The sequence below is a fragment of the Punica granatum genome, unplaced genomic scaffold (genome assembly GCF_007655135.1).
Source record: "Punica granatum isolate Tunisia-2019 unplaced genomic scaffold, ASM765513v2 Contig00426, whole genome shotgun sequence".
NCBI classification, from domain to species: domain Eukaryota; kingdom Viridiplantae; phylum Streptophyta; class Magnoliopsida; order Myrtales; family Lythraceae; genus Punica; species Punica granatum.
Window position 1 is genome coordinate 1 of NW_022204339.1, and position 17381 is coordinate 17381.

The following is a 17381-nucleotide window of genomic DNA, read 5'->3' on the forward strand; positions in this document are numbered from 1 at the left end:
GCTGCCTTATGATATTCAAAATAGTATTAGGAAACGAAATAAAAAAATTTCTGTGACATTGCTTCCCTGTCGCCAATATATATGTACTTTTACAATTTAGTTATAACCAAACCAACCTTTAAACTTGTATAAGTCAAGATACGTTATTTTTAATACAAATATTGTGCTTGTGTCTTAAGATGAAATGAAGAATTATTTTAAATAATCAGAAAATTTTCATTCTGAACAAAGACTGGAAATACTTCGGAATTCTAGAAGGGATCAAATACAGTGAGGAAAAAAATCTTACCAGAATAATATTTAAACAAATCTCTTCTGAAGCAAAAAAATCTAATTAATTCTTAAATTATATTGAATATAATTCATCATTAAATTAGAAATTATATATTCCTAAAACACCACAAATATGACTTTTCTGGTATAATCTTAATATGCATATAAGAACTAAGAAGCATCAAAATAGTCATGTCATTTATGTATGTAAAAATTTTAAGAGAATGTTTGTTGTGATATTGTAATCATACTGTTTATTATGATTATATACATACACACACACCCACACAACACACACAACATATATATCTTATAATTTATATAATTATATATATGTGTGCATGAATGTATAACTTCTAATTATTAAAGAATTTGAAGAATATAATGCAGGCTCTTATACTAAAAAAATGTGGAATGAAGAGCGATGAAACAGCAACAACGTAGCTGCTTAATTTCTTCGAAAAATGTCTTGTAGTGTAAACAGGTCTATGGAACCTGAATTTTTTCTAATGCTTTGACACTGTTTATTTAGTAAATTCAAAAAAGCTTGAAGCGTGCATGACAACATCTCAATGTCACGTCTTTATGGTGTTGATGGAAGTATTTGTGTGGTGACCTCCAAAGATAGGTGGATCAAAAAATAGAGTGGTGAAGGAAATTAGAGTATACTTTGCTTATGGTAGGCTGGTTAGTGGAATATTTAAGAACGGATAGAGGGAATCCGGAAATGGCCTTGCTTATATAGTTTCTGCAGACAGGATGCTGTTGTAGAAGACATGCAAAGTGGATTCCTATGTGTGATAGCTTCACGTGTTTATTGAATTGGACAGTTATTTTTTTCCTTAGGGCCTTGCCTGTAGTCACCTTAAACTTGGAATTGCAACGCAAAGTTTATTCAATTATTCTCCTACCTCTTTTTTTTTTTATGCTTAACTGGCCCTCTTGCACTACATAGTATGCATCGTGAGGAATCTCTTTTTCACCTTTCTTTTTTTTTGTGCAACTAGGTTTCAGCTTTATCTATATGATTATTAGGTTTCCTCAATTCCTCACAATTTTACTTACCTGAAGCTCTAAAATGCAGTGCAAATTTGAACTCCTGCATCATCTCTCCTTTTTTGTGATTGTTTCAGTCCCAATGCACAGGTCCTATCTCGAGAATTCTCTTTTTATCTATATATAGCCTTTTCTTTTCTCAGTTTTGGCTGATTGTACTTTACTGGGCATGGCATTTCATCTGACGGAAAATGTGCCAGAACTAAGATACCTGAAAACACTGTGGCTATTGTCAGTAGCTTAGTGGAAGTCATTTATGGTTTTGTTTCATGTGTTGATTGACAATTTATGTGAAAACTTCTGCTGAAACTTGTGAGGGTTCTGTAGCTCCTTCTAATTTATGTGTATTACTTATGATTTTGCACATATACTGAATTTCTACCATTCTTGAATTATGATGATCTTGTATTCCATTTCATGGTGTTATTATTTCCATTATATGATGTCGGTTCTTTATTGTTAGGTTGTTGCAATTACAGTATTCTGCTTGTTGGGCGTTGCATTTTATGCATTTTTTGCACCTTTCCTTGGAGGACGCATTTGGGAATATGTATTGGTCGGCACATACTCTCCTGTGGTATGTGAAGCCTCTTTCAATTTTAAATATATCTTGTTTCTGTATATTGGTTTATAGAATATGATGGTTTATTTTCTCTCATAATATTAAGGTATTAGTATAGGTGTTGGGTGCCTCTACTGTGGAATGAATTTTCTTGCAACTCTCTTATTCAAACCATTTGAAATATAGCTTTTGAACTTATGAGAATAGTTGTATTTTTTACTGAAGTGGAAAAGCATGTGTAAACCAATTCATCATAAGCAATGATTGAGGTAGTTTCAAGGAGAAAACTTTTCTTTCAGCGGACATAGGATCTCATCATACTACTGCTGTGTATTAATCTTAGGGGAAAGGTACCTCCATATTTGGTGGCAAAAAAGATCCAACTGCCTTTTCCCAGATGGGACTGCTACCTTTTACTTCATGTGTTGTGCGTTTTGGATTAAGAATAAAGTGTAGCAGCTATTCTCATGGGATACATGAGTTCATGAAGAGGTTTTCGGTAAGACTGAAAGAGGGATTGATCAGGAAGATGTCTAGATAAAATATATCCATCTATATGACAAGTACAATTTTAAGCTAGGAAGATTTTAAATGGACTAACACTGTTTCTGGCGGTGTTTGATTAATTATTTTAAGCATTCATATCTCCATTTTTTTATGAAACAACAAAATAGAAGAAAATATGTTCACTAGTTTCATGGAACATGTGCTCTTAGCATTGGTTAATGACAACCAAATATGATTTTGTCTTACACTATTACAGGCGCTTCTGGTTTTCATACTCTATGTTCGTTGTACGGCCATAAACCCAGCAGATCCTGGCATCTTGTCAAAGTTTGATAAAAAGCTAACTCAAAAAAGTAATCAAAACAATGCACTGTCGGAGAAGGACCTTTCTGGGAGATTCGAAGAAGACGGTGCTACTAATTCTCCATCGTCAGCTTCCAGAAGTGCCAGATTGGCTACTAATTCTAGCTTGAAAGGATCCACAGGAGGGAGCCAAAAAATAGATATTACAGGAGAACCTGTTTTGAGGAAATCTTCCTGTTCCTTTGGGGGAATCTTCTGTGCTTTGTTCGTGCATGAAGATTGTCGTAAACAAGATGCGATTGTTGGACAGCAGGGTGGCGGAGAAGATGCTTTGTTCTGCACTTTATGTAATGCTGAGGTACACAAAATGTTATCATTACTTGTCCATTTATTCATTTCAATCTTCAGCTTGACCAATGTGTCAAAGTAGTTCCAGTTCAGCTGTTCCAAACCATTACATGCTGTTTCTCCGTTTGCTCTGCTTCATTTTGTTCTACATTTGGTTCTATCGTACCAGTTGCCGGTCCCAGTCCTGCTTTAGAAGCATGGTTTGGTTCTAGTCATTTGCTTGATTCCACTCCTTTCTTTGTAGCGACAATAGTCTCCATGTCTTTCTGTTGTCTAATGCAATATTTGAGTTAGGATGACAAATTTGGCTAGGTTAATATGATCTTCGACTAAATAGTATCCATTTGACAGTCTCCTCCATGTACTCATTAAGCCTTTCTGATACTAGAACTCTTTGATCTGCTGGCATTTTGAACTTGAAAATTTTGCTGAAATCTTTTTCTGTTTTTTTGGCTTACTCTCTTTTAACTTAAATTTCCTGTATTGTTTTGACATTAAGTTACTGAATACTATTTGTTGATTTACGAACTACTACTGCCAATTTATGGTTGGATGCCATATTTTCTTGTGGAACGTTGGATGAGGGCTTATCTGTTAATTTCATAAGGAAGTTCATTGCAGTGACATCAGTTTTAATCTGCAGGTTCGCAAGTTTAGCAAACACTGCAGGAGCTGTGATAAATGTGTAGATGGTTTTGATCACCACTGTCGGGTATATATTCTGATTCCATTAGCCTTCTTATTGGCAGGCGCCATAGAGAATAGTCATTATAGAGCAGACCTGAAACACAGAGGGGTTCATCAATCCAACGAGAAGTTTAATAGATCAACTGCTAAGCTACTATAAAATTTAGAAAGTATCCTCAGCTCAGGTCCAAGTTAATGGAAAAGGGGCTCAGCCATCTGCTTTGGCAATTGAACCTGCTGGTCAAGTGTAATTGATACCTTTTCATGTGAATATAAATCCACGTTCAGGACCGGATTGATCACCTGGTCAATTCAATTCCTTATCAAACTTAGCAGTTTGGTCTGGTTCTGATAACTACAGTATGAAGTACCCTTTGCGCTTCTTTTTTTTCCCTCAATCTGAATGCTGATTCTGGTGACATTTACATGGTTGCAGTGGCTTAACAATTGTGTGGGCTACAAAAATTATTTTACTTTCATTGCTCTCATGGCCTTCAGTCTGGTTTGGGTGAGTAGTACGACTCTGAAACTTTCATCTTCTGCTATGCATATTGCGTACTTTAAAAAATTCTAATTATTCCTCCTGTAATTTTTCAGCTTGTCATGGAGGCTGGAGTTGGTATAGCTGTCTTCGTTCGGTGTTTTGTCAATAAGAAAAGCATGGAGGCTGATATTGTCGACAGACTTGGAAATGGTTTTTCACTAGCACCTTTTGCATCTGTTGTGGTATGCTTCATGCCATATTTGCTCTGTACCCAAATCGATCTCTTATTGAATACGTTGCTAAAGTCGGATTTTATTCACTGGCAGGCCGTATGCACTGTTGTTTCGGTGTTGGCTTGTGTACCCCTAGGTGAACTCTTCCTTTTCCACTTCATACTCATGAGAAAGGTATGCAGGTTGAAAACCCATTTTCTTTCTTATTTCATGCTCAATCATAGTCTTAGGAGAAGCTTACAGATCAAGAAAATTAAGGAGAAGAAAATCAACTATGGGTGATAGAAATGAGAATAGACTAAAGAGCAATGATTGTGAAACTAATGCTTGTTTAAAGCCCAGTTTCTTCCACTATAGAGGAATTGTGACTGAATATGTTGCAATCTCAGTTAATCCTTTTAATTCTCGTTGTGTGTGGGTTAATAGGGTATCACCACCTATGAGTATGTCGTGGCCATGAGGGCAATGAGTGAGGCTCCTGCGGGAGCATCCATGGACGAAGAGCTGCCGAATGTGTTGTATTCTCCTTCTGGGGGATCAACCACCACGGGCATGAGTGGGGCCAGTTCTCATGGCCTGCAATATAAAGGTGGCTGGTGCACACCACCGAGGGTATTTGTTGACTATCAGGTATTTATTCTTTAGTCTCTACTGTGTCTCTGTGAGTCTTCTCTACTTGTGGATGTGTACTGCTGAAAGTGTTGAACAGATGTCATCCTGTAATTTACTCATTCTGGGCAAAATCTGGAGAGTGGCATCAAATGGGTTTGTTCCGATAATTATTAAGATAGCCTCTCATAACCTTTCGTGTCTAAGCTGGTCTTCTCTATGCCTTTCTTAATGAAAGTTTTCGCATTAAAAGCGAGAATTGTGGTCGGATGATAATCGATGTTGGGAAAATGTATATTTGGAAGTTCTTCCTCTTAATATGCGTTTCAACCAACTGATGCAATTCTTGCCTATACAGGATGAAGTCATGCCACAATTAGAGCCTGGGATGGTCCCGTCAACGGTGGACCCTGATGCAGCTGGGCCTGGAGGGCCAAGGGTCCCAAGACGGCCCGTCCGAATCAATCCCTGGAAGCTGGCGAAGCTGGGTTCAGAGGATGCCATAAGGGCAGCAGCCAAAGCCCGAGCATCATCCTCAGTCCTGCGTCCCGTCGATAACCACCGGAACCCCCCAGCAAACTTTCCTGATGTTAGCTCCAGTGGCAACATGAGCGTCAGAAGTAGTGTGAGTACCGAGACGGGGGCAAATAGGGAGATCAAGAATGAGATGAGGTTGCCTTCCTTCAGAAATTCTTCAGCCCCAAGCCAGGGTAGCCGAGACGAGTATGAGACGGGCACTCAGAGTGTAAGCAGCTTCAGCAGCCCTAGTCATGTTCACGAATCCATCTCGCTCAGTCCTCTACCACAAGCCTATGGTGGTTACACTGCCTCAGGTCCCCCTGCCAATGTTCAAGATCATGCGTTTACTAACACTTCAACCTATCGTAATACTGGTAACTTAGTGACTAATACTTCATCCGGGTTCGATGAGAGAATCATGCATGAGGGGAGTAGCACGGATCCCCTGTTGCTCTCGGCCTCGGCAACTTCTTTCCTTAAGGATGTTAAGAGGACATCTGTTGTTTGGGACCCAGAAGCAGGAAGATATGTATCAGTCCCCGTTTCAGCCTCGGATACTAGGAACAGGTCGTCACTACAACTGGGACTTCCAAGCACTAAAGTGGAGAAGGGTAGTTATGGAAAGAAGCCATTTTCATCCCAGCAGGAACCTACTTCCTCTTCGGGACCGACGTCTATGCTGCCTCAAACAGAGAGACTGACATACACAGGAGACTCCATTTTCTTCAGTGGTCCATTACTGAAGGTGGCAGCTCGGGACAGCATTAGGAGCGAAAGGAGTTCAGGCTCAAGAGAAGGGCATGAAAGGGTAGGATTGAACTTGCTGCCACGGGAGTCTAGATTCAAGAGGGACTCGGCTTCGAACCAACTCCCAGTGTTTACTCCTGCAGGCTTGGAGCACAATTATCCCCCATCAGGGTCCACCTTGAAGTAGCACTGGAAGCGCTTTGCCTATATCATCCTAAAACAACTTCTGGGGTGTCGAGGATAACCATCCCTTATCGGGGTCCACTTCGAAGCAGCACTGGTGCTTCCATGGAGTTCTGGGAAGTGTATGTATAGTACCCCTCTCCACGATTCATCTTGTTTTTGCCATTGTTTTGTTGGATGCTAGTGTAACGAGATTTTTGTGAGGTTTTCTGTACTGTTAGCGAGAGATTCGATGCTTCTGACTGGAGTTCCTAATCAGAGAATGTACTTCAGCTTTCAAGAACATTATGCCCCCCTCCTTCTGGACGTATAAATCTCTTCATTTGCATCCACGGCAGGCCCTTCTGCCATAGGTATTGTTGGCTCAGCTTCCCATGAACCCTAGTGGTTCGATACTCGTGTTGGTAGGATTCAAATATTTGATTCCCGAATTCGACCTTGTTATAAGATTTGCCCAAGTAAAATGATGCCTCGTCATTTACACAACCTGGGGATGTAGTGCGATACTACAATTTACTGGAACGTTTTATTTACTCGATGAACCTAAAGGCTAACACGGGGACTCTGAATTAATTAATTTACACTATGAAACTCGTAATATTTGTATCCGAGGGCACAAACGCGTTCCAATTTACTCCTCCCATTAATCGAATAATTTGACTTGAAGCAAAGCTCAAACGATGGGAGGGAACATAGGCCATGACTTAATTGTTGTAATGTCGGTCTATAAGGGTAATACTAAGATTTTGGCTTTCAGACTAGAGACTTTCCTTCCTGACTCCATCTCTCGTAGCCGGAGTGCATTTGTTGAAGGAAGAGATATACGGGACAAAATCCGGCTCGCTCACGAGCTGGTTAAGGGTTATAGTAGAAGAGAGATGAGTCCTAGATGTTTGGTTAAAGCTGACATTATGAATGCTCTTGACTCGATCCACTTGAGCTTTCATTTGAACATTCCAGCTCCTATCGATGTTGCTCGAGTTTTCTTCACCTGGATAGAGGCCTATATCACTGGAGCAAGGTACTCTGTCTGCGGTAACACTTGGGAGTTTTCATTGAATTTTATGAAATGTCTACTCTCAGGCTTAATCCGGCCAAAACTAAGACATATCACTGGAATGGATCAGGAGGAAGCTGAGGAGAATGATAGCCACTAGTGGCTTTTATGCATGGAAAGCTTCCTGTTCAATATCTTGGGATGCCTCTCACTTCCCGAAGACTCTCGGACAAGGACTGCAAGCCTCTCATTAATAAGATGGTTAAAAAAGACTCAGTTGTTGTCCGGCTACAAAACTCTCCTATCTAGGTTGCTACAGCTGATCCAATCCATCCTTCACTCGATGATTAACTTCCAGTGTAGGGCTTCTAAATCCTGCCTAAAAAGGTTATCACCACGATTCTTATGGAAAGGGAAAGATGGTGTTATGGAAAGGGAAAGATGGTGATGGTAGGTTGCAAAGGTTAAGTCGGATATACGTGTTTGCCCTTAAAGGAGAACGGGGCTTGGGAATGAAGCAACTTCTTCCCTGGACTAAGGCATGCATTATTATTTGGTTTATCTTGAATCAAGCAGGATCTCTATGGATTGCTTGGCTTCAAGAGTATGTTATCAGAAGCATAAGTTTAGCGGTCTCTCAAAGCCACGAGTAATTGCTCCTATAACTGGAGGAAGATTTTGAAGCCTAGGAGTGATGCCCACCATCTGATCAAAAATTGTTATCGGCAATGGAGAGGGGTCTTACTTCTGGTTTGACAACTGGGACCCAAGAAGCCCTCTTCTTCACCTGTTATTAGGGAGAGGCACTACAGGAACTGGGGATCTCTCCAACGTTCCAGTTATTCCATGGCAGCATTGGAACCGGAGAGTCCAGGAATCCTATAACAAGAACCATTAAAGACGACGTTGCAGATGTCCTTCCCTATGAGAATACTACGTACCGATCAGATCATATGAATGAATGGCTGAAACAAATGGCAGGTTCACAATCTCCGGTTGTATTGGACAGCAAAAGGCACTAAGGGCCAGCTGGTTTAGCTAAGTTGGTTCCAGCCATGCTTCCCCAGACGCTGCTTCGTGTCATGGTTAGCCATTCACAACAAGCTGTCCGCCCTAGATTGAGTATCCAAATGGAGATCATGGATTGAAACCATTCGTTTGATTTGTGAGGAAGAAAATGAAACAATGGATCATTTTCTTTTCTTTTCTTTTCTTCTCTTTTTTCCTGGCTAGTCATTTCTCAAAGCAGATTTGCCAAGCACTCTACATTTGAAGACCCAACGGGGAGGTCGGCGCTGGGGGTTTGAACTGAACTGACAATGGGCCGTTCGGAAGCTTAGAGGCAAATCTACCAAGGTTGTGATGGCCAAAATTGCCTGGAATGTCCATATTTACCATGCGCGGAAACTGAAAGCTCGTAATGACGAATTTTCCTTCCTGGGGGAAAGTCCTCTCATGCGTTAGTTAAGAATACTATAAGTAGCAGATTGATGGGAGTGAAAAACCGAAACTGAGGAAATCTAATCGATGTTGGGGCATGCCCCCGATGATTATGCAATATGTAGCTGATCCGTCTATGTGTAAAACCTTTGAACTTGGCTATAAGCTCAGTGTATTATCAAGTTTTTCCAGTTTGTTTTCGCCCGTCTTGCCGGCTGCACCCCTTAGTAATATGAGGCTTGTGAGCTAAAGTTTTCTCGTCTGTGTTGACTTAACAGGGTGCTGTGCCTCAATGGCTTCAACCGTAGGGTGGGTATAGAGCCTGCGGTGCCTCAGTAGTTACGCCTGCGAGCCATTTTTTTCAAATTCATCCAGTTTGGTGGTTGTTTTACGTGAATAAGATTAATAAAAGATTAATAAAGGGCATCGCTCACAGTCTGAAAAGGAGAATTTGACTTGAAGCAACCCAATAATTTGTAGAACAAACTTTTGCATTTGTGCTGAAAACATGAGTTAACTGCACCTAAGCTGTTGTTACAAGTGACCTTTGAATCTCTATCGTTAATTTGTTCAGAATGAATTTGCTGTATTCACCCAAAGGCCCAATTAAATAACAGATTGCAACTGAACATAATGACTGTAGAAACTCTGCGCCTAGGCAGAAACCGATATCACATAGTCACGTCATCATCAAAGACGAAATCCGATCAACAAAAGCAATAAAAATGAGAATCTGAACAGAAAGGGTTTCAAGATCTTTCAGAAGTTCTTTCTTCTACCACGAGGAAGAAACAGGTTGCAGAACCAACAGAGGATAAAAAAATGTAAAGCAAAACTTTTTAATCTAACAAGATAGATGATGATAACTAAAAGACACAAGTGAAGACCAAAATTAGTATTAACCTTCAGTGCTCTCTCTTCATTACGGGTCTCACTTCTTACCCTTCTTTCCCCTGCAAGAAACCGAGAACGTTAACAAAAGAAACGGAAATTCTTGAGCTTTGTCGTCATTTTGAACGGAGAAGTATCACAGCATTAAAAGCTAGTCATGTTTACTTACTCTGCGACCGGGGCTGCAGCGGGTGGTGGGGCTACAGGCTTCTCAACAGGACCCTGTGCACATTCAACATAAGAGAAAAATCATCAAAACTTCAAATACTATAATGCTCATTGCAGGCTCAATAGGTTGCAAGTTTAATTGCATTGACTATAAAGCGATTTTGTTATATTATGCACATAAAAGGAATACTGACCTGGGCCAATCGTTCTTCCCTCCTGGCAATCTTTCTTTCCCTGCTTGCCTTGTTCTTGGCACGCTTGGCCTCGAACTGGTCAGACAGGGTCTTCTCCCTAGCCTTCTCAGCCTTCGTCTTGTGGATGCTCTCCATCAACACACGCTTGTTCTTGAACACGTTACCCTTAACCTTCATGTACATGTCATGGTACATGTGCTTGTCAATCTTCTTCGACTCTCTGTACTTGCGGAGCAGGCGGCGAAGGACGCGCATCCTCCTCATCCAAAGGACCTTGGTGGGCAACCTCGCCTCCCTTGTACCCTTCCGCTTACCTAAGTTATTAGCAAAGATGAGGGAAATCCATTAGAATTGTTCCTTCATGCTGGTTAAAACAAATGAGCTGGGCTTGAAACTATGAACACGGAGGTAAATATTCAGGAAAATCGAGCCCAGTCGTGAAGAAAATAACAGAAAGGGCAAAAGCATTTCATAAAACAAGAGCTAACAAGTACAAAGACAAGAAGTTATCAGATGATAGATTACCGTATCCGGCGTGACGGCCCTTTCTCTTGGCCTCCTTCATGCGGCGAGCACGGGATCGGGAGTGGATCTTGGTTGGCTTCCTGATGATGAAGCCATCCTTGACAAGCTTCCTAATATTTTGGCCTGCCAAAGCATTATTTACATGACACTTATTAGTTCATGAGAATCAAACACAATCTTGAAGATAATTCAAACTTTCAGCACACAGATAGTAATCGAGCTGCGATGCAAGCATCCAAATCGATCAAAGCAAAACTCGATTTCATGTTCACAACTTCAAGATGGTCAGTGGATCGTTGCCAACAACTGATGATGGAAACCGCACAATCCGGTTAAAACCCACCAATTCCTATTTAAGATAAGATATGAGGCAGTCAAAATTACTTTACCAATTTCTCCATGCGTACGTATCACTTTATCTACATAAAGCTAAAACCCTAAAAACCTAAGAACCATTTCTCAATTTCTGAGCTCACTTTTCTCATCCCCAGCGACATTTCTCAACCAATCTGAAATGCTCAAAATCTCCCATAAACGGCACCTAAAACTTTCAATTGCTCGTCATGCTCGGCCAGTGAAGCTCTCCGGAGGGCAACGACCAGTCCAAACATCACTGGAAATGATCAATCCGAGCTCAGCCATGCCGCCACTAACCACAATCGAAAGCTTTCCCCCCATTCAGCAGTTCACAATCATTCGTAATGGAAAAAGTCGGCGCAAATCCACATCAAGCAAGGAGATCGGCAAAACATGAACAGAGAAGGGGAGGGGGAGGGAGAGAGGGGTAGTACGGGAATTCGCCATGGAGATTTCGTTGACCTCATTGGGGTCCAACCAGACCTTGCCCCGGCCGCACTTGAGGACGCTGGCGGCGAGCCGCTTCTGGAGCTTCAGCGAAACCATGTCTCTCTTCTCTCACGATCACCGGAGAGGGAGCTGCTGCCTGCTGATGGAGAAGCGGCGGGAGAGACTCGAGGTTGGTTCGAGCGTCAGCACCTTATATCCGGGAGGGATTCTAGGGTTTGCAGGGGTTTTCCTTCTTGTTGGGCTGATGGGCTGGGCCTCAGGCCCACTTCGTTCAGTTCTTTTGCCTTGAAGTATGGACCGTTGTGGTTCGGTCCATTAAGAGAAATAACAATTTAGATTGTGCCTAATAATCTAGAGGTAAAATCTTAACGTTCTCTCATTTTCTTGTATATTCGCATTGACGTAATATGCATCTATTCTTACCCTGTTTTATCTAACAGGATATGCATTTATTCTTACCCCTTTTTATATAACGGGCGGCGATAGATGTCTAATGGTCACTCTCACTTAGTAATCAGGATGTTTTAACTTCGATTCTCATGGTAAGACTGTTTGTACCGTTTAATTATAATAAATTATGATATTTATTTCATCGTAATAGATTCATGACCTTTCTTATAACCCGAAAATAAAGATTACGAAAAAAAACAGAGTACGATAATCCCATAACATCAGCTTGCATACACATTTAGGGTGGATTCATTATATAAAAAAAAAATATATGCCCTTCGATGTCTCCCATTAATGCCCATCATCATTTATAAAATACGTGCAAGCATGTCATCTTTCATTGCATTTATGTATATAGAAGCCATCAAAGATTTCCCTCCCATGATCTCTCATGTCTTTGTCAATGGCTTGCAATAACTACGTCTGCCATGAACACAATCACCGTCTTCTTCTTAGTAGGACTTCCTTATTGATCGCCGTGTCTTTAGTGTTTATGTCAATTGAATCTGCAGCTTCAGACTACAGCTTCAAATCGTACAGCCATGGTAAACCCGACAAACAGAGGATGCTCTCCACAATGATCGGGGCTCAAGGGGTCATATACTGCAGATCAGGCACCAAATTTATCCCGCTCAAAGGTAATCTAGCTATATATAATCGCATCTACTCAGATGACTGAGCCGGTGGCAAAATGCTTGGGCTCAACCAGTGAACTGTTAAAGTTCGATCCGGTCCTGCATGTTCGTCAAGTTCGATCAAAGCCTAAAGTCGATATCCAATAATCACTGAAACAAAGTAGATGTCATGACAGATTGGTCGTTTGCACATTGAGGGACCAAATGAAATGTTGTCATTGTGGTGTCAATGATTTTTCTCTTTTATCTATTTTCCAGGTGCTCTTGCAAGAATCTCGTGCCTAGCAGTAGATACACGGGGCTACGAGACGGCGCCGTTCTCAATCCTTAGCAAGCCCGCCGATGCCAATGGCTACTTTCTCGCCACCCTCTCCCCGTCGGAAGTTGAGGATGGCTGGAGGCTCTCAGAGTGCAAGGCCTTCCTCCACTCATCTCCGGTCTCGTCTTGTGCTGTCCCAACTGATGCAAACCGGGGAATCTCTGGTGCCCTCCTCTCGTCCTATACCCTCATAAACAACGGGAAGATGAAGCTATACTCCACCAGACCTTTCGTTTACTCCCCCGGATCTAGGCCTATCTCATCGCCCAGCGGATAATAAAGGAACATTAAAAAATATATCATAATCAATTGGGCCAATTGAATTTTTTTTCATCTTGATGGATGTATTGATACCACAACAATTGTTCATCATGATACTTGTCATGGATCCAGATCGATATTCTTGATATTTAATGCTTAACTATGCGGGGACAGTAAAGTTGCGTTTGGTTTCATAGTAGAATTTTAAAATCAGATTTTGATTTTGATTTTGAGTGGAATAAATGGGGTCCACCCTTTGACTTTGTATGAATTATGTTGTTTTGTTGTGGTATAAATGGGGCTCACTCTTTGACTTTGTATGAGTTATTTTGTTTTGTAGTTGGTAGAGTTAAGTTAGAATTGTGATTCTAAAATATAATCTTGAAACCAAACAGGTATGTGTGTATTAGAAGAATCCTTTGAATTTAAATGCTTAAATGCACTTGAGTACTGCACCATTGCTCATGCACCGGGGAAGACGAAGTATCCCGATTCAGGCATATATTCAGAGAAGTTGGATGATAAGTACCTCTTCTCTCTGATATGGCTCACAGCATTACATAATTCGATTGAAGAATTGCTTCTCGATCCTGCCCAAAATGACAACCATGTTTAATAAACCCTCTCTTAAACGATCAACTAGGACCTGTCCATAAGTCTTTGATGATGATTCTTCCTTTCAATCATTGCACTGGTACATTGAGCGATTGGTCGAAGCCCGTAACCTTCGCTAAGGCAAGGTTGGGCCGTGTCAAGAACATGGCAGGATTGGTCGAATGCTACGGGAGTCATGATAGACGAGTAACCCTTTTTGGTGGCAGCTGGGTTGTATACAGTAAGCAAGTCTAGTGATTGAGAAGAGATCGCCAAGATTGAGAAGATGCATAATTTGATTAAAAGGTACAATCTAACAGGTAAGTTACGGTGGTAATCTGCTGAGATGAACCGGCATGTAACAGTGAGCTGCATCGATACATTGCAGACACACCGGATATTTTCAGTCGTAATTTCTGCTCTAGAAAGCATTTTCTTGATATCCGTCATTAGCTAACCAGAAAGTTTAAATAAGTTGGAAATGTATTCAGTAATGTGCGTAAGAAGTGTACTTAACGATGGCTTTATAAACTGGGCCCAACGATTTGATCAGATCCCGTCCGACCGACTAGGACCAGCACACATCTGAAAGCCGTAATTCCCAATAATTAATTTTTTCTATTTTTTCTTCAAATTCTCTCTTGTAATTTTTCTTATATATTATTATAATTAATTTTTTAATACTAAATTTTCTTAACCATTCAATACGTTTTTCACAATTTCAACATTTTTTTTTTCTCAATTCAACATCACAATCATTTTTTTACGTTCTTCTTCAAATTCTTTTATATACTTTTCTCAACCACTTTTGTTTTCTTTTCTTTAAATCAAACAAAATCAAATTAAATCAAATTTAAGTCTGGTACCAAATGCCATGTTCCTGTAGGTACTGGATTTGCTCCAAGAGACTAATGACCTTGCCGGGGACTGTCTTTCTGGAAATATGTCTTGAAGCTTGAACGGTATGAGACCTGGTGCTATCTTGAGATGTTCTACTTGCTTATCTACTGGGGATTTGGCAAACGTCTGATGCGTTTGAATTACATGGTAGCTTTGGCGTCGGCGTTGAACGATTTCTTCCTCTGAGCTTTAGTCCATCGCATTAAAGACGACGTGCTTTTAGGGATCTGCTGAGCACAATATTTGACTCCTCTACATCTTCATTTTTGGTCGATTTTGATCATTCTAAGTCATACGGACCTGTACTTGATGAGAATGACACTTGAGAGTCGAGAATGTCAGGACTTCATTGGCAATGACTACTTATAATCATTTTGCTCAATAATGTTTCCGCCCTGCATAATCATGCATTGCATCTTCTCATACAAGAGAGAGAGAGAGAGAAGGATCAACCCTCCGAACATACTAAAATCCTTCATTTTGAAGAAGTTTTGAGGTGATGCATTTGATGTAGTTGTTCCCATTTCAGGTGAAGTCTCCCCCTTGGCAGTCGATGATCTGCGTTTAGATACCGACTCTTCTACATGGATAGAAGCACAGAGCACGCAACTTGGAATGTAACAAGAGGCTAGATATATGCAGCAGATGAATGGAAGGGTGGGAATTTCTTCATGCCTCGTGTTTAAACCCGGTAAGTTGACATCGACAGATTTCATTGCTTAGCGCCTTATATCGAGTTGAGAATCTTCCATTCTAGCTTGTAAAAGTGAATCAGTTTATCGTTAGGTCAAACCAAAATTAAGCAGAAGCTTTGTTTGGGGAAAACAATTTGATTTCTTTGGTGTAGTGATGTGATGATCTCTTCTATATTCATCGAGATCTGCTAGCTGATATATATGTCGTGCTCACTTTGAGACCATGTTCCAAGGGGAGCTAAAGTATGAACAACCTCGATTCTCTTTACGTTACTCATCTTTACCGATGGTCTCGGCCTGGTCATAAGTTAAAAGGGATTACTTGGAAAACTGTTTGGGCTTTGTAATTGGTGGTCTCCTGTCGCGTGGGATCAACACCAACAATCGCTTTATATCTTTTGACAGGATCGCCAACGCCTTAATAATTTAAACTCGAGATTCGCCATGTATATCCTCTGCTTCAGAGGATGCCAAACATATCACAGTAAATTTAGCTATTCGCGGATTAACTTGAAGCCATATTCTTCACAGCAACACATACAGTTTGGAATCTAAATTATATGCTTCACATTGTTGTCTTCAATGCGATATATCAGTATGCACATTCGTCATATTGATCTGTTTAATCTCGGGATGACAGTTCATGTTATCTGATCATATCAAATGGAGATTAGAGCAATAGTGAAAAAAAAAAAACAAACTTATATCATTGAATTTTCCATTTGTACAGAACTGTTTTCCACTTACACTAATCTTTTCCCGCCTGCTAAGTTCCCAAACTAAACACTACCTACTTGTCATTTTCGGTTTGCCGTTTTCCATTTTCTGCTCCAAAACCTTATATACTCCAAATCCTTTTCATAGAGCAAACCGGTTTACCTGGAGACTTGGCCCCGTTTCTGTCGCCCAACCCGGAACCCAGCTCCTCCGGCAAGCCCCTAAACCTCTCCTCCATTGACGGAAGCGTCTCTATGGAAATCACCACGAACTCCTCAGCAGGAGAATCACTCGAACCCGAATTCCCATTCTCATTTCCCTGGCTTGGCAATGAAATGGCGGTTGGCACAGTTGAAGGCGCGTTCGCATCGGACCAGGCCTGAACAGGGGCACGGCAGAGTGGGCAGTTGGAGTGGGTCTGGAACCACATGTCGATGCATTCCACATGGAAGGCGTGGCCGCATTTGGGCAGGGCCCGGGCCGTCTCTCCGTCCTCGAACTCCGACAGGCAGACGGGGCAGTCGCCGAGGTTATTACTGGGGTTCCCACCGGCAGCATAAAAGGTGAAGGTGGGGAGGGACTTGAGCACAGAGACGTCCAGGCCGCCTGGCAGGGCTGCAGCGGCTGCGTGGTGAAGTGCAAGACCACTGGGGTGGCGGCTGCGGCGGCGACGGCAGCAGGGGAAGAGCTTCCGAGCATATGTGTGGAATCCGAGGATGACGACGAGGGCGACGAAGAAAACGATCGCGGAGCAGAGCATTATCTTCCCATTAAGGGCATAGCTGGGACTGTTGCTGCCCATAATACTGCTGCTATTACTGCTACTACTGCCACCAACACCACCAGGAACCGTGGCCTTGACACTCGAAGCCGGGTCGCCGTACTTGTCCATAAGAGTGTGGTCTTGCTCTTTTTTTTTTTGAACTCTTTTTTTCTTTTTCCTTTTTGGGTGGAGGTTTTGGATATGGATGAAATGAATTTGAGGATTATATAGTAAGAGAGGGTGCGTTATGTGATATGGTTTGGGAGGGAAAGGAGGAAAGGGGAGAGGAAGGTTCCTATGTGCTGAGTGTGACGGATTTATCATCTCTCTCCTTTTTCGGTGTGAATAGCAAGGTCCGAAAAGTAAATTTTAATTCGATCAAGCCGAGTCGACTTAGGATAAATCTCTTTAAGTGTGAATTTTTTACATTTATAAGGATTCGAATATAAGATCTTACTTAAACGAAAAAAGTACCAAACCGCTTGAATTAATCGACGTTGATTTCTTTTATTTG

The 17381-nt window shown here is 41.3% G+C and overlaps 5 protein-coding genes and 1 long non-coding RNA gene across 6 annotated transcripts; 4 read left to right on the forward strand and 2 right to left on the reverse strand.

The window, feature by feature from the left end:
* Positions 1 to 1792: 1792 nt before the first annotated feature.
* Positions 1793 to 6841, forward strand: LOC116190365 (probable protein S-acyltransferase 19; the record flags this gene model as incomplete). Its single annotated transcript, XM_031520050.1, has 8 exons — positions 1793 to 1906; positions 2655 to 3059; positions 3693 to 3761; positions 4173 to 4244; positions 4334 to 4462; positions 4547 to 4627; positions 4880 to 5083; positions 5421 to 6841. Coding segments are annotated over 8 exons (2169 nt in total), but the record flags the coding sequence as incomplete, so codon positions are not given.
* Positions 6842 to 7191: 350 nt separating this feature from the next.
* On the forward strand, positions 7192 to 7668 carry LOC116190350. The gene is made up of 2 exons (XM_031520037.1): positions 7192 to 7546; positions 7595 to 7668. The coding sequence occupies exons 1-2, from the start codon at positions 7192 to 7194 to the stop codon at positions 7666 to 7668; spliced, it is 429 nt and encodes a 142-aa protein (XP_031375897.1).
* A 1911-nt stretch (positions 7669 to 9579) lies between these two features.
* On the reverse strand, positions 9580 to 11712 carry LOC116190363 (60S ribosomal protein L19-1-like). The gene is made up of 5 exons (XM_031520048.1): positions 11518 to 11712; positions 10727 to 10849; positions 10202 to 10515; positions 10009 to 10061; positions 9580 to 9901 (listed from the first exon to the last, which is right to left on the reverse strand). The coding sequence occupies exons 1-5, from the start codon at positions 11627 to 11629 to the stop codon at positions 9880 to 9882; spliced, it is 624 nt and encodes a 207-aa protein (XP_031375908.1). The 5' UTR covers positions 11630 to 11712; the 3' UTR covers positions 9580 to 9879.
* A 548-nt stretch (positions 11713 to 12260) lies between these two features.
* LOC116190364 (proline-rich protein 1-like) lies at positions 12261 to 13474 on the forward strand. Its single transcript, XM_031520049.1, has 2 exons — positions 12261 to 12621; positions 12877 to 13474. The coding sequence occupies exons 1-2, from the start codon at positions 12375 to 12377 to the stop codon at positions 13212 to 13214; spliced, it is 585 nt and encodes a 194-aa protein (XP_031375909.1). The 5' UTR covers positions 12261 to 12374; the 3' UTR covers positions 13215 to 13474.
* A 1106-nt stretch (positions 13475 to 14580) lies between these two features.
* LOC116190359 lies at positions 14581 to 15286 on the forward strand. Its single transcript, XR_004152656.1, has 2 exons — positions 14581 to 14754; positions 15222 to 15286. It is a non-coding gene; the product is annotated as an uncharacterized LOC116190359 (long non-coding RNA).
* A 783-nt stretch (positions 15287 to 16069) lies between these two features.
* LOC116190358 (RING-H2 finger protein ATL64-like) lies at positions 16070 to 17113 on the reverse strand. Its single transcript, XM_031520045.1, has one exon. It carries the CDS (start codon positions 16994 to 16996, stop codon positions 16226 to 16228), a length of 771 nt encoding a protein of 256 aa, XP_031375905.1. The 5' UTR covers positions 16997 to 17113; the 3' UTR covers positions 16070 to 16225.
* Between the last annotated feature and the right edge of the window lie 268 nt (positions 17114 to 17381).

Bases quoted from the DNA above. Each gene is read 5' to 3' on its own strand.
- LOC116190350 (XM_031520037.1), top strand. From the start codon at position 7,192: ATGGGAGGGAACATAGGCCATGACTTAATTGTTGTAATGTCGGTCTAT. The intron at 7,547-7,594 runs GTAACACTTGGG...GTCTACTCTCAG, and splicing joins AGCAAGGTACTCTGTCTGCG to GCTTAATCCGGCCAAAACTA.
- LOC116190363 (XM_031520048.1), bottom strand. From the start codon at position 11,629: ATGGTTTCGCTGAAGCTCCAGAAGCGGCTCGCCGCCAGCGTCCTCAAG. The intron at 10,062-10,201 runs GTCAGTATTCCT...GAATGTGCACAG, and splicing joins GGGAAGAACGATTGGCCCAG to GGTCCTGTTGAGAAGCCTGT. The intron at 9,902-10,008 runs GTAAGTAAACAT...GGTTTCTTGCAG, and splicing joins GCTGCAGCCCCGGTCGCAGA to GGGAAAGAAGGGTAAGAAGT.
- LOC116190364 (XM_031520049.1), top strand. From the start codon at position 12,375: ATGTCTTTGTCAATGGCTTGCAATAACTACGTCTGCCATGAACACAAT. The intron at 12,622-12,876 runs GTAATCTAGCTA...TCTATTTTCCAG, and splicing joins CAAATTTATCCCGCTCAAAG to GTGCTCTTGCAAGAATCTCG.
- LOC116190358 (XM_031520045.1), bottom strand. From the start codon at position 16,996: ATGGACAAGTACGGCGACCCGGCTTCGAGTGTCAAGGCCACGGTTCCT.